The following is a 15,553-nucleotide window of genomic DNA, read 5'->3' on the forward strand; positions in this document are numbered from 1 at the left end:
TACACACTATGCAAATGTCCCAGAGACTAAATAATGTGACAAATATCCAAGTCAACTTTGGGATTCCTCCACTGCTTTCCCAGGCCACTTGCAGGGAGCTGGATGAGAAATGCAGCAGCTGGGACACAAGCAGCACCCTTATGGTATTTTGACACTTATAAGGATTTAGCTTGAGGGCCTGGCTTGGTAATCTAGTGGCTAAAATCCTCACCTTGCATATGCCGGGATCCCATATGGGCACCGGTTCTAATCTCAGTGACCACGCTTCCCATCCAGATTCTTGCTTGTGGTTTGGGGAAATCTTCCTCTCTTTATATCTGACTTTCCAATAAAAACAAATAAATCCTTAAAAAAAATTAGCTATTGAGCCAACAGACTCCAATATTTGTTTTCTGTTGCCAATATTTGTTTTCTGTGTCAATTTCTGTTCCTGCCATATACGTGGAATAAAATTCCTGGCCCCAGCCTGGGGCATATCAAGCTGCTGATGAAATTTAACTAATAGATGGAAGATCTAGCTTGGCCTTATAAGCATTCCACATTTATTTGATGTTCTAGTCATAGCTGCTGCTCTGCTTCCAATCCACTTTCCTGCAGGTGAGCTCAGGAATGATGCTGAAGACTGGCTGGAGTGAATAAGCCGATGCAAGATCTGTTTCTTATCTATCCCTCTCAGGCTGTCAATTCACCAAATTCAACAAAGGTTGTTATAAAACAGTTATCATTGACAGGAAACAAGGATCTCATTGTACACATAATGCTTTCTGTAGCTGGTGTTAGTTAAATTTGGAATTAAAAGTGGGTAATTAGTAAAGGCTAAAATTAAGTAGAATTCATCTGGCAAGGATTTTTTGTACATGTTACATTAAAACAGTCATCTGACCATCAGGATGAGTGATTGCAATATCCTTTAATTATTTGGGTATTAACAACTGAAAGTACTTTTTAAAATTAAAAATTTGTTCTCTCACAGGTGATCCAGTATGCAATGTCATATGTAATTACTTCGAAAGGCTGGCAGAACTAATTTTTGCTATTTAATGTAATTTCCAATTTACTGTTAAGACTGGATGCGTCTAATCAAAATCCTGTTATCTCTTTAAATTAACACTCTTTAAAGAGCCCCATTTCATGTTATGTAACAGGAACAAGAAATCCACCAGCATCAAAAGTTTAAAATCCAGACCTTTAGTAGCAGTCTTTATAACACTTACTGTAGATTAAAAAATACTTTGTTAAAGCATGCACAAAATCTTAACAGCGAATAAAAAGCACAACTGACAAATATATTGGTTAACATTCCAAACATGTATAACCAATGAACATGGCCTAGGTTTTTTTTATTGGTATTCACTTTAGCAACTTGAATCCACAGATATAAGCAGTATATACCAGGAAGTTACAAGGAAACACAGATTATACATGCAAACTTCTGTTCACAAAGGTCACATGTGCAGGTCCATGAATTAGAAGCGTGCGTCTAGAATTATGGCCAAACTGGTCTTAAAATGCTGCAGGAATGTAAAATCACATCTTGAAAATATGAAGAGATGGTCTACACACTTCAACAAATCAAATGTTGCTTATACCAGAGATATACGACAACTACAGGATTCAAGTGACAAGCAGTAAGATCTCAAGAAATTAATACTGGTCAAAGAGAACGGGAACATTTTTACATTTCACTGAAAATACATTAACTACTAGAATACGAAATCTAGCAGGAACTCAAGGGAAAAAGTTACAAAATCTAAAGTCAATTACTTAATATTTCTTATCACCTAAACAACAGCAATGACAAAGAAAACTGCACCCGTATCTGAAATGCCAATCTTACATATGAAGACGTTCAAACAAACTCAACCAACAAAGCTTCAATTCCAAATGAATAGTCTGCAAGGCTCAGATTAAAATGTGGAATGTTTCAGATGAAAGTAACAACAACAACAAAAACAAAAACAAACAAACAAACAAACAAAAAACCCCCACTTGGTTTTGTTCTTTATTGAACGGAATCAAAAGTTGACATTTTGAAGCTTAGAACTACTTAATTTCATTTTCCCGAATGGTTCTATGTTATCTTTTTCTTAGTGGTGCAAGTTGTCTTAAGTAGCTTACAAGTCAATCTCTACAAAGTCATTTTATGTCTGTTATTCTGATAAAAGAAAAACTACTTTTCATTAACTTAACCGTGTATGTATCTCTTGCTATAACACTTAACACATGAACAGACATCTATTATTTTTCCACTAAAACAAAAGAGTACAATACTTTCTCCTAACTATCAGTATTGTATTTAAAAAAGGTTAACAATAAAAACAAAGAACCATTTTTTTCCTTCGAACTCATTAAGTTTCTTGAACATCTTAAGCTTCCTTCTTCTGCCGGCGTTCTTCTGCCAATTTATTCAGAAACTTCTACAAAAAAAAAAAAAAAAGAGGGAAAAGGTAATTGCAGGACTTAAAAAAGAAATTCAACATATGCATTTATGAATGAAATATTCTGCCCAAGAATAGGACCGAATATAATATGAACAGTATGATTATTTTCAAGAATGAGGCATTCTTACTAGCCAAAGATACAGAAGTAAACTAGCTCAGAGAATACTGCAATAACATTAGAAAAATGATACAAAGGTGATAAATAGGTATTTGAATGTGTAATCAGCCTTTGGCTTTAGAAATGAGAAAATGAAGATATTCAAACTCATAAAACTGGTGCTGCTAAGATATCACTTAACATCAATTTGCTAAATGTTCTATTAAGATGGAAAATCATTTTCCTAAAGAAAGTAGTAAATATTTTTTATATTTGTTCAACAACTCAATTCTGCACCAAGTTGTAGCCCTTAAAAGAGTAGCCATGATCACTACTTGGATAATTGTGGCTGTTTCAACGAATTTTACAACAGCAGATAGCTGAGCTGTACCTACAGGTTTTGAACCTATATCATCAGTCTTGTGTTTCCAGACTCTAGAGATCTTTAATCAGATACAAAGATATATTTAAAAAATGAAATCTAAAATACCCAAAGTTTTTTTTTAATTTGTACTTGTTCCATATCAACTCTATAAATATTGCAAAGGGTTATAATGAGCAAAACCAACAGTGTTTTGGAACCACTCAAACAATACTCCTGGAGCAATCTTTTCCACAATAGGGTTTCTAAGATGACATAAAGTGAACGCCCCCATCCTCAGGCACTGACATAGTTTGGCAGCTGAGAGCAGATGTCCCCAAACTGTCCAACAGGAGAAAAGGAAAATCGGAAGCATTTGTCCCACCCACCTTCCCATACAGCTCAACCCTCTCAACCCTATTCAGTGATTCTCATGGGCATGCAATTTTTGTCAACTATGTAAATAACACCGAAAATAAAATAATAAAAAGCAAAAACAAAACAGATATACATGATTGAAGTCATTATACACCAAAGGAAAATACTAACCCCAAACAAAAGAATGACCACTCACCTAAGAATGTTATTTATTGTAAAGATTCTCATATTATATTGCACTTAATGATAATTAATTTTATAAAGCAATAGTGCTTTGCAAACACGGTGAGTGATCCAAAAACGTGCCAGACCTCCTGCAAGAAGCGTGGTGAGCAGCAGCCCCATTCAGTAACACAGTGTAAGAAGGGCAGACTCCCTGTACGCCCAGGGCAAGCAGTGTGGTCACGGCCGGCAAAGTCAGATTTTTAGGAAAAGGAAAAAACTACACCCGCAGCTGAGAATGTTGGCTATTAAAATATGTCAACCTTTAGAACTGGGAGGCGATAAAAGGCCTAGTGATCTAGCTCGAATCTTCAACCTTTGTTTTATTATGAAATAAAATCTTAATGTTACTGTTGTTTCATTTGGTTTTATGGGAGGGAATAAATGGAAACCAACAAAAAATTACTTTTGTGGGGAAATTCTTAAGCAGAACAAACAAAAACCAACAAAACAACAGAAACCCTGTTTTTACCATTAAGTAGCTGAAGATCACTTTCATAAAGTTCACAGAAATGTTATAAAATAATGTGGTTAAGACCAAGAATTGCAATTATTTTCAAAGTTCAATGTCAGCATCTATCTAAATATAAAACAGTATGTCTAAAGACTGCTCAATACATATACCTTGTACATACCTAGAAATCACAAATGTTCTTTCTGCATTTCGTATTTTCTATTTTGGGATATTTGTAAATACACTACAAGAATGAGACTCAAGCTTAAACATGAAACTCATGGGCTAGTGCTATGGTGTAACAACTCAATAATCCTTATCCTGCAGAGTCAGTATTCCACATGAATGCCAGTTTTAGTTCTGACTGTTCACGGCTGATCCAGCTCCCTGCCTGGGAAAGCAGCTGGGGATGTCCCAAGACACACAGATGGGAAACCTGGAAGAAGTTAAAGCCTACCAGCTTTGGACTGGACCAGCTCTAGCCATTGTGGCTATTGGAGAATAAAAAAATGAAGGGAAAATCCCTGTCTCGCTTTCTCGGTAACTCTCAAGTAAAATAAATTTTAAACAAACAAAACCCAAGAAATTCATTTACGCTTCAGCCATTGCACTGAAAATAATTTTATGAAGTCATTTGTGGAGTTTTCTATTTTTTTTTTTTAATTTTAGGATTTATTTATTTATTTATATTGGAAAGTCAGATCCACAGAGAGGAGATTAAAAAGATCTTCCATTTCCTGGTTTACTCTCTAAAAGTGGTCTCAACAGCTGCAGCTGAGCTGATCCAATCCAGAGCCAGGAGCCAGGAACCTCCTCCAGGTCTCCTACTCAGGTGCAGGGTCCCAAAGCCTTGGGGTGTCCCCTATTTCTTACCCAGGTCACAAGCAGGGATATGGAAGGGAAGTGGAGCAGCTGGGATACGAACTGGCACACATATGGGATCCTGGCACATTCAAGGCGAGGACTTTAGCCACTAGGCTATCACACCAGGCTCAGAATTTTCTATTTAACGACTTGACAGTGCTCTACAGTTTTAGTTTGGAGCACTTCAGAATTTTGGAAAGTAAGTATCTATAATTATGAATTCCTTACCACTTCATCCTTTTCCTTTAGCTATTTGAAAATGTAGTCCTTAAAATGATCACCTGTTATAAAAATTTCAAATTATTCAAGTAGGAATTGTTTGTCCCTCTATGTTTAAAAGTAAATCTTCTAAGAGACTGATTTCTGGGTACTGCCCACTGTGACTGCCTTACCTTTAATTTCTGATAATGAGGAAGGCTGCTGCAGTGCGTGTTCTTTGCAACTTCTTCATTTGTATAAAATAGTGAACACAGCTTACAGTAAAACCCTGTTTTTGGTATCACATAGTCTATACCTAGAAACACAAATATACATTCTTACAAATGTAGTACTCTCAAACTATTTTACTTGTCAATACAACCTGAAAGAGAAAAACATTTATGAAAAGTCCAATATGGCCTAAGTTAAAAAAGCAAAACAAAACACCATGTTACTAGTTGAGTTTGCCTCTGCTAATGGCACTGCTTGAAAAGGTAAGAACGTAACAGAAAATCAAAAGGCAATGTGCAATCTTCAGAAATCTTTGAGAAAAGAGATCCTACCAAGAAATGGTAACAAAATACAAAATCAGAAGACACAATTTCAGAGGAAAGAGCAATGTATGAATTATGAGTTATCAATTGTTCACCACAGAAAAAAGGATATTTAATGCTGGAGTATGACCTATTTTCAGTAGGACATTCTGGGGAAGGGAATGGTCAATGGGAAAGAACAAAGTCTTAAAACTCACCAACAGGAACATTGGGCTGATACGGTCCAATTCTATACTCATCTGGGATAGTATAGTCCTCCTTGTTTTCATCATTTTGGCCATCTGCATTTTCACTGGTGTCTTTGCCTGGATCGTCAGTATTCTCTGTAGATTCAGCACCTGGTTCTGTATTTTCCTCATTTTTAACTCCATTTTCCAATGCTGCTTCATTTTCTTGCTCGAGTTCCTCAATCTTGTCCACCTTAATGTCAACCAAACCATCATCATTTTTCTGAAGAGATTTAAAAGCCATACCCAATTTACGAAGTTTCTGAGATCCAAACTCTGCCTGATCACCAACCTGATCACGTGACATAACCTTCTGTGTCTCTGGGAAATGTACCCAGCTACAATTATCTTGCAGCATTCCTCTGTCTGTGTATTTCTTGAAGAGAAAACCTCCCGTGCCAGCATTTCCACATGAGTGGCGGTTCATGCCCCAGCTGTTCCACTTCCCATCCAGCTGCCTGCTTGTGGCCTGGGAAAGCAGCTGAGGACAGTCCAAAGCCTTGGGACTCTCTGCACCCGTGTGGGAGACCTGGAAGAAGCTCCTAGAACCTGGTTTTGGATTGGCTCAGCTTTGGCTGTTGTAGCCATTTGGGGAGTGAACGAGTGGATGAAACATCTTTCTCTCTGTACCTCTTTCTCTTTGTAAAATCTGCCTTCCCAATAAAAAATAAATAAATTTTAAAGAAACAAACAAGCGGGCCCGGTGGCGTGGCCTAGCTGCTGAAGTCCTCGCCTTGAATGCCTCGGGATCCCATTTGGGCGCCGGTTCTAATCCCGGCAGCTCCACTTCCCATCCAGCTCCCTGCTTGTGGCCTGGGAAAGCAGTCGAGGCCCAATTCATTGGGACACTGCACCCGCGTGGGAGACCCGGAAGAGGTTCCTGGTTCCCTGCATCGGATCAGCGCAGCACTGGTTGTTGTGGCTCACTTGGGGAGTGAATCATCTGACGGAAGATCTTCCTCTCTGTCTCTCCTCCTCTCTGTGTATCTGACTTTGTAATAAAAATAAATAAATCTTTAAAAAACAAAACAAAACAAAAAACAAACAAGCAAACAACAACAACAAACATTAAAACAACCTGCATTTTGAGGCTGGCTTCCCAGGAATTAACGAATTATCAATATAACTCTGAAACACACCTTTCTTCCTCATTTCTACAAAGGTTCCTACTGAAGTTCACCATTTTTCCACCAAACTTATTAAGGAGCTGATGGGAAGTAGAGCAGTTGGGAAATGAACCAGAATCCATATGGGATCCTGGCACATGCAAGACAAGGATTTAGCCACTGGACTAATCACGCCAGGCCCTTTAACCTCTAATAGAATGTCTCATTTAACCTATTTACTGCAGAATTTAGATTTAAGTATTTATGGCTGCTTTCTATGTGACATCTTCCTTAGTGACATAATTCTCCTTTCAGGACACTATCGGCATGAATTACTGGAAATGCTTATCTAATGTCCATCAAAATAAGCAAACACAAAATCTTTACCTTTTTAAGCTTCTTCTTTGCTGCAGTTGAAGCACTTCCATCTTTTTTCACAGCTTTATCTGATGCTTCCTTTTTCCCATCATTAGTCACATCACCTAAGTTAGCAAGATCAGTCTCATCTCCTACTGAACTGCCACTTTCTAGCAGTGCTGCTGCTTCTTCTTCATCCACAAGTAGTTCATCTTCAGATTCAAGAAGCATATTAGGTTCTTGTTCTGTCTGGTCCTCCTTTGTTTCTTTCTCACCATCTTCACCTGACTTCTCTTCTTGTTCTTTACCTTCGGCTGTGCTTTCGGTCTTCTGGGAGCCATCAGTTTTGGATTTTTTATCACTTGGAGATTCTTTGCCATCTGGAGAATAAGATCTTTTTCTGGAATCAAAAAGATAATACCAGTTAATTTGTCTTGGTTGGAAAAAATTAAAAATTTAATATCATAGTGAATAAAACACATAAATTAAAATTACCGGGATTTATCCTTTTTCAGTAAGTCAATACCTCTGTTGGGAATCTGAAAGATAAAAAAATTTGCACTAATATTAAAATATGTTCATTGTAGAATATACAATTATCCATATGACTAATAATTTGGTGGTCATCCCTTATGTAATCAATTCAGCGTACATAATTTGAATCCCACTCAAGAATGTAAACTGCCTATGATCAAACTCCAAAAGGAACAAATTAAATATTTTGATGTCAAAATTCTACTTAAGTAGTATTTCAGATGAAACATAATGAAAGTATTCTCTATAGAACTAGAGCCTCGAGGCCAGTATGATGGTACAGCAGGAAAAAGCTGCTGCCTGTGAAGCAAGCACTTGTATGCGTGGTAGTTTCAGTTCTGGCTGTCCCTCTTACGATCCAGCTCCCTGCTAATGCACCTGGCAAAGCAGCGTACGTGAGCCAGCCCAAACGCATGAGCATCTGACACGCAGGAAACCCAGATTGGAATTCAGGGTTCCTAGCTTTGGACTGGTCAAGGCCTGGTTATTTCAGCCTTTTTGAGGTGAACAACCAGCTGATGAAATATCTTTCTGTAACCCTTTCAAATAGGTAAATCCTAAAAACAAACCAACTAAAAAACCCACATGAAATGATATTGTGGTGCAGCAGGTAGAGCCACTGGCTTTGACCCCCACATCCTGTAAGGGCACCAGTTTCCCAGCTCCTGCTGGCTTAGTTCATGCCATTATAGGCATCCAGGAAATGAATCAATGGACAGGAGATATCTCTCTATTCCTCTTCCTTTGTTAATTCTGATTTATACAAATGAATGAATGAACCAAAAAAACTAGCACAAATGAAAAACCATCTGTTACTATCAAGAAGAAAATAACAAAAACCGCTCAGTAACCAAATTTTGTATTTTTCACACACAAAACTGCTTATAAGAATGCTGTGACTAAAATATATGAAAACAATACTTTTATTAATGGCAAATGAAGCACTACATACCCTTAGTACCAGTTTTTTATATTTCTCAGAAAGGTCAACCTTCACACACCTCCCTTGAAACCAAAGGGCCTTTTTCAAACAATGGTCAACCATTGCCATTGCATCTTCTCTCGTCTCCATTTCTATAAATGCCTAAAGTGAAAAACCAAAGAGGGAATTATTTTCAAGGCAGTGAGGTTTCATTACTTATTCTACTTGTCATGAAAATTTAAACTTAGCAACACTGGCAAGAGTTACTGAGAAGCTAGCAATAGAATGGAACAGCCCCCAACCATTCTCTCTGCATTAGTCTGCCTTCTCAGGAAAAAAACAAAAAATTAAGTTATTCTTTTTTTCAAAGTGTGAGTTTATTTTGGTGCAAAAACACTCTAAAATCCATGAAAATAATTTTGCAGCACCAAAATAAACTTACTTTTAATTCTGTTTTCTCAAACTTTTTGAGGAAGCTTCATGACACTAGTTGAAGGGATAAAAGTATATTTATGGAACTAGCACAACAGATGCCTATAAGGGCCCTGTGCTGCAGTCAAGTGGCTAAAGTCCTCGCCTTACATGTGTGGGATCCTATATGGGCATCGGTTCCTTTCCTGGCTGCACCACTTCCCTTCCACCTCCTTGCTTGTGGCCTGCGAAAGCAGTCGAGGAAGGGCCAGGCCTTGGGACCCTACGCCTGTGTGGGAGACCTGGAAGAGGCAGCCGGTCCCAGATCGGCTCAGCTCTGGTTACTGTAGCCATTTGGATAGTGAATCAGCGTTGGAATATCTTTCTGTCTATCCTTCTTTTTGTTTTTCTGCCCTTCCAAGAAAAATCTTAAGCCTATAGTGCTAGCATCTTATACGGGTGCCAACTGGGGAGCCCTGGTTGTTCCACCTCCATTCCAGCTCCCTGCTATTGCCTATGAATAGCAATGGAAGATGGTTTAATTCCTTGAACACAAGCCAACCCACCCATCTGGAAGACCAAAGGAAGCACCTAGTTATTGGTTCTACTCCGGTATAGTTTAGCTGTTGTGGTCAGTTGGGAAGTGAACCAGTGGATGAAGATTGTGGTCTCATTCTAACTCTTCCTTATTAAACAAACAAATAAATGTATACAGATAATTTTGTAATTAACTAATAGATTCAAGCAAGATTTTTTAAAGAAAACTTTAAAAACCAGTAGTTTTTAGTTTTATGGAATTATATGCATGGCAAGGGAAAAGATCTTTACTTTCAATTTTTCATTCACTCACTGTGTATCATGGGCATTTTCCATGACTCAAAAAAATTAGTTCATTAGCAAATGAATAAGAAAACACTGCACAATGCTGGTGATAGTAACTATACTGAACTTTCCTGATACATCTTAAAAAGCATTTAAACAATCTTTTTTTCAAAACCTTCAAAGATTTACATATGCATATACAATGTGTGTGCGTATCACCTGACTCTTCATCCTCATCAGTATGTAATTCTTTATTTTCCCGTAAGGTTCAGCAAGCTTGAGGACAGCACTATCAGAATAGCCAGAATGAGGCAAATTGCTGAGATGTATCACACGTCCAAGCTCCTGCTTTTGGTCAAATTTCTGATCTGGCTTCCCTTCAGGTTTCTTTAAGAAATTGAGGAGAAAGGTAGAGAGGAAAATGTTTTAAGTCAAACACTGATGGGCATGATATAATTATTAGTCAATAATTAAGAATATATTAATTTTTAGCAATAATTTTGTGCATATAAGTACTTCAGTTACAAAAAAAGCGTGCTATGTATTACCTTTATTCTTTTATACTTTTGGGACAAATGAACTCTCACTGGTTTGCCGAATACTAACGCTGGTGTGGTTGTATAATAATCCACTGCAGCCTGAGCATCTTCTGTGGTTGCCATTTCAATAAATGCCTGAAATTGTACCAAAAACGGTAACTTCTTAAAGAAAAACACAAGCAAAACTGTTTAAAATTATTCTAGATGCTGTGCCCAATATTTAAGGAAAACTAATATTGCCAATTTCAGAACTTATTAAAAGGCTACTTTAATGAAATAATGATTTGGCATCATTTTGACAAAGGTTTCAAACAGCCATACAAGGAATTTTTATTTTACAGCACTTACAGGTAATCAAATGTTGACTACTACTAAAGGATAATTTTAACTGCAAATTCATACTAATCTATTAATATTACTAATATTAATGTATTTCAGCTTTTCCTCGCTTATAAGCCAAACTCATGATTTAAAAAAATTACACTGGATTCCTTTTGTCATGCAACACCATTTAGGTTCTTTAGGAAATAAGTTAGCAGCATGAACAAATGTTTATTCTAATTCATACCTCATTAATTTTATTTAGAATCAGATGATTTGAAATGACCCCAAATGGTTCCACAAGCTGTAACAGCTGATATCTCAAGTTTTTCCCTCGCTGAAAATCCATGATGTGAACAACTCGGCTTGTTTCCTATCCATTAGAAAAACAGCACATCGAGATTTGTTTAGCAACACTCTGAAACAAGTCACATACTATTACTGTCAGAGAATTTATAACACTATGGGGTTAAGCAAATGTACATTTAGGTAAATTCTGACTCTCACAATGTTTAGATTATCTCAAACTTGCAGAGGAGTGGGAGTAAGAGAGAGATTAAGAATGCATCTTGGTATCTTTGGTCTGCTGGTTCACTCTCCTAATGCTTTCAAAATCTGGCATCTGAGACAGGCTCAACCCAACAGCTTGAAACTCTACCTAGATCTGCCACATGGGTGGAAGGGACTCAAGCACTAGCATCATCACCTACTGTCTCCAAGATACACATTGGAAGAAACTGGGTGAGAAGCAGAAAAGGGACTTGAACCCAGGCACTCCAAATATGGCGTGTAGGTACCTCAAGAGGGCCGTATGAATTAGGCCAAACACTTGCCTGGAATTTTTATAATTTTTATAATTTTTATAATGAATATCGTGAGTAGCAAGGCTACTAAGATGTTCAATCAAGATTAGATGAACATAAGAAAATTATACAGGGGCCATCATCATGGTACAGTAGGTGAAGCCACAGGTTGTGACAACAGCATCCCTTATCAGATCATCAGTCTGAGTTGAATTTGTTCTACCTTCAAGTTTTCTGCTAACACATGTAGGAAGGGGAAAGCAGTAGAAGAAAGGAAACCCAAAGGAATTCTGGGTTCCTGGTTTCACCTGGCTTAGCCCTAACCATTCTGACCTTTTGGGCAGTGAACCATTGGATTGAAGATCCATTTTTTGGTTTTCCCTTTTTATAACTCTGTGTTTCAAATAAGCAAACAAATTTTTTTAAACAAAGTTTTGGCTATTATCAAAACCATACCAATTTTGCCACAACAAGGAACGTGACACAGATTCACTTCTCTTTTAATCCAAATCAAATCCCCCAACACAATGAAGTAAAAGGAATATCTGTATACTGACCACTCTGCCTTTCTGCATGTGTCTTGGTCCTTGCAGATTCCCATTTCCAGCACCTTTATGGGGAGGTTAACAGAGGGAAGAAAGTATCTATAAGCTTTGTAGGAAATAATGCTTGAGCTTAATAATTCATTTAAACTGAATATTGGACAAACGAGAGGATATTACAACTGTTTATGATCACCATGTCTTTTTATGCTATGTAAATCTGAGTAATGTTTGAGTAAAACTTCTTTTGCCTAAAGTCAGTTCATTTAAATTTCATGGCAAACCCATTAAGAGGTAGTATGAAATTCACATAATCACCCAGATTTCCTCTTGGTCCAACTGCTGGTCCTCCAAGATGGAATGAGGGAGGTGGGGGTCCCAGAATTCCTGGTGCTGGATTTGTAGATTGCTGCAACATGAATGGATCACCCCTAGAAATGTGAACACATAACAAATATAAACAGGTCTGTCAGAAATAATTAAGGTTTACTCTTAAATTATCTTTTGTATGATGAGCAATTCACATTTGGCAGAATTTGTATATAACTAACTGGGGTGGGGTGGAAGAGTCATGTAACAGTAAAAACAAAAACTACATGAATTTTTCAGAAAATTCTCTTACTATAAATAACTTATAATCACACCTCATATTCAGTAAAGAAAACTAGAAATACTTATGAAATGTTGAGAGCCAAGCTAATTTCTTACATTCATCTCCCTTACAAATAGTATCTTAAAAAAAAATTTTTAAACTTACATTGTGTGTCCTGTATCATTGTCAGGATTCCATTCTGGATAGCTTAAAAAAGACCAAAAAATAAACTTTAAAACAAAACTGTCCTTTTCACAAAGTAGCCTTGACCTCTAAAATAGAGAGCATTTATTAGTAAAGTTATCTGAGAGTCTAAGTATTAGATACATTAGTCTTAAAATGCATGACACAGCTATTTCAAAAGAAAAATTGGAGAACTTAAAAATAATCCAAATGAACAAGAATTAATTTATTCTATATTGCTTGCACAAGTAGGTAATGTTGGGTGAAATTAATTTTCCTATATTTGTTAGGTGATAAGGAAGAAAAACGTTGCACAAGGAATTAGAAATATAGGTTATATAGAGAAAAAAGATCAGACTACAGGTTTTTCTTTTCCTGTATTAAATAACAAGAGCAGAGCTGGATTATGGCACTAGAAAGACAGGATAGCCCCAAGAGCTAGGCATATGTGAAAAATTACAATTCTAATGACAATGAATTCTGTTTACAACTTAAAACAGGCTGTTTCTTTAGGAATTCCATTTCACTGTAGCACCCTAAACTAAGAAACTAAGTATTCCAAAAGAAAAACAAAACGAAACAAAAAACCAGATCAAAAAGGATTTCAACTTGATTACTAGTTAACTTTGAACGACCACCCTCCAAGCTTCTATTTTTATAATACATATTAACTGTTATTGAAAGCACTATATGAATCAATCTGTTTCAAATGATTTCAGTCTTTTGGAAAATATCAATCTGTATAAAAAGGGACAATGTCACTCAGAACGTTAAGCAGCAAAGAATCATTATTACCGCATCTAAGACTCAATGCAAGATTCAAGATGTAAATATTTTAACTATAATTAGTATTGCCTAGACATTATGGACCACATGATAACAACACTGGATATTACAAGTAAATGATGAACTCCCAAAAATCAAATGGCTGTTTCTGATTCACAACAAGGATGTTTTAAAGGTATTTCAAACTCCTACATTTCAAGAAGAAGCTGGCACCGACGACTGTGACTTGCTCCATTGATATGTTGACTCCACTCCTGCAGCAAAGTAAATTAGTAGAATTAACAAAAATAAAGCTAAAATATTTTTACCTGAACCATTCAAACTATAGGATGTAACTGTCTATTCACTATCATAAGCTGTACAGACACCTGCTCATTCTTCCAATCAGATTTAATTTTAAGACCATATCTTGAATCTTGATCCTGCCCTCAAATACGCTATGCACATTCTTGGAAAAACTGGATAACTTGGTCAATATAATTAGAAACCTAACAGGGAAAAGATGACAGAATTAATAAGGGTCAAGAGCAGTAACTGAACTTGAGGTATGCTAGGAATGTTAATTTCTGCAGTGGACCAAACTGAAGCATCGTGTATTATCACATCTGCTATTTTATAGCACTATAAATGATAAAAAATATCAGTTTACAACTGCTTTTCTAGAAAGTGTATATTATGCATGTGGTGAATAGATAAAATTAAAATCCTTCATCTAGCAATGGAGGCATGTTCCAAGTATACTACCAAATAAGTAGGCTGTGAAGCTAACATGATGGCATGTGGGTATGACATGGCACTGTATAGTGGGTAAAGCTTTTGCCTGAAGGCCGGCATGCCACAGAGGTACTGGTTGTTGTCCTGGATGCTCCACTTCCAGCTCAACTCCCTGCTTATGTGCCTGGGAAAACAGGAAGAGGGTTCAATTATTTGGGCACATATAACTCATGTTCGGAGACCTGGATCAAGTTCCTGGATCCTAGTTTTGGTTTGGCTTAGCCCTGGCTACAGTGGTTACAGGGGGTGGGGGCTGTGGAACCAGGAGATGCAAGCTCTTTCTCTGTCTCTCCCTTTCTATGTCATTCTATGTTTCAAATAAATAAACAAAAATTGTAATATAATAATAGGAATGGTTCTGCTAAAAGAATGTTACTTGTTTATCAAAAGCTCAAATCCCATGGCTGGTACGACGGCTCAACAGGTTAATCATCCAGCTGCAGATACCAGGATCCCCATATGGATGCGGTTTTAGTTCAGGCTGCTCCACTTCCATCCAGCTCCCTGCTTGTGGCCTTTAAAAGCAGTGGAGGATGGCCCAAAGCCTTGGGCCCCAGCATGCACGTGGAAAACCCGAAAGAAGCTTCTAGCTTTGGAATGGCTCAGCTCTGGTCATTGTGGCCAGTTGGGGAATGAACCAGAGGATGGAAGATCTTTCTCTCTGTAACGCTATGTTTAAATAAAAAAGAAATAAATCTGAAAATCAAACAAAAAAGACACCGTAAACATGCTTTCTCAAAGTAATCAAGCAATTTTCCTCCCTCCAAAGTTCTATTTCATTTTTATTGGAAAGGCAAATTTACAGAAAAAAGGAGAGACAGACAGATCTTCAATCTGCTTATTCATTTCTCAAATGGCTGCAATGGCCGGAGCTGAGCCAATCCCAAACTAGAAGCCAGGAAATTCTTCTGGGTCTCCAGGCTTTGGGCCTTCCTCTACTGCATTCCCAGGCTCACAAGCAGGGAGCAGGACGGGAAGTTAAACAGCTGGGATATAAACCTGAGCCCATATGGGATGTTCGTGCTGCAAAGTAAAAGATTAGCTAGTTGAGTCATCATGCCAAAT

At 37.3% G+C, this 15,553-nt stretch overlaps 1 protein-coding gene across 4 annotated transcripts in view; it reads right to left on the reverse strand.

Moving 5' to 3' along the window:
- Positions 1 to 1,167: 1,167 nt before the first annotated feature.
- MATR3 (matrin 3) overlaps positions 1,168 to 15,553 on the reverse strand; it is a 33,304-nt gene continuing 18,918 nt past the window's right edge. For 3 of the 4 annotated variants that reach the window (XM_004586461.3, XM_004586462.3, XM_058677847.1), the window contains 13 exons: positions 13,907 to 13,968; positions 12,911 to 12,952; positions 12,472 to 12,584; positions 12,169 to 12,221; positions 11,056 to 11,181; positions 10,497 to 10,622; positions 10,168 to 10,335; positions 8,746 to 8,877; positions 7,755 to 7,798; positions 7,290 to 7,659; positions 5,767 to 5,989; positions 5,210 to 5,331; positions 1,168 to 2,417 (listed from right to left, as the gene is read on the reverse strand). In XM_004586461.3, coding sequence (XP_004586518.1) covers positions 2,367 to 2,417; positions 5,210 to 5,331; positions 5,767 to 5,989; positions 7,290 to 7,659; positions 7,755 to 7,798; positions 8,746 to 8,877; positions 10,168 to 10,335; positions 10,497 to 10,622; positions 11,056 to 11,181; positions 12,169 to 12,221; positions 12,472 to 12,584; positions 12,911 to 12,952; positions 13,907 to 13,968 — 1,632 coding nt within the window. In that variant the 3' untranslated portion in view covers positions 1,168 to 2,366. The remainder of the gene's footprint in view (positions 2,418 to 5,209; positions 5,332 to 5,766; positions 5,990 to 7,289; positions 7,660 to 7,754; positions 7,799 to 8,745; positions 8,878 to 10,167; positions 10,336 to 10,496; positions 10,623 to 11,055; positions 11,182 to 12,168; positions 12,222 to 12,471; positions 12,585 to 12,910; positions 12,953 to 13,906; positions 13,969 to 15,553) is intronic. The other variant, XM_058677848.1, reaches the window with a different exon arrangement.

Source organism: Ochotona princeps, chromosome 19 (genome assembly GCF_030435755.1).
Source record: "Ochotona princeps isolate mOchPri1 chromosome 19, mOchPri1.hap1, whole genome shotgun sequence".
NCBI lineage: Eukaryota > Metazoa > Chordata > Mammalia > Lagomorpha > Ochotonidae > Ochotona > Ochotona princeps.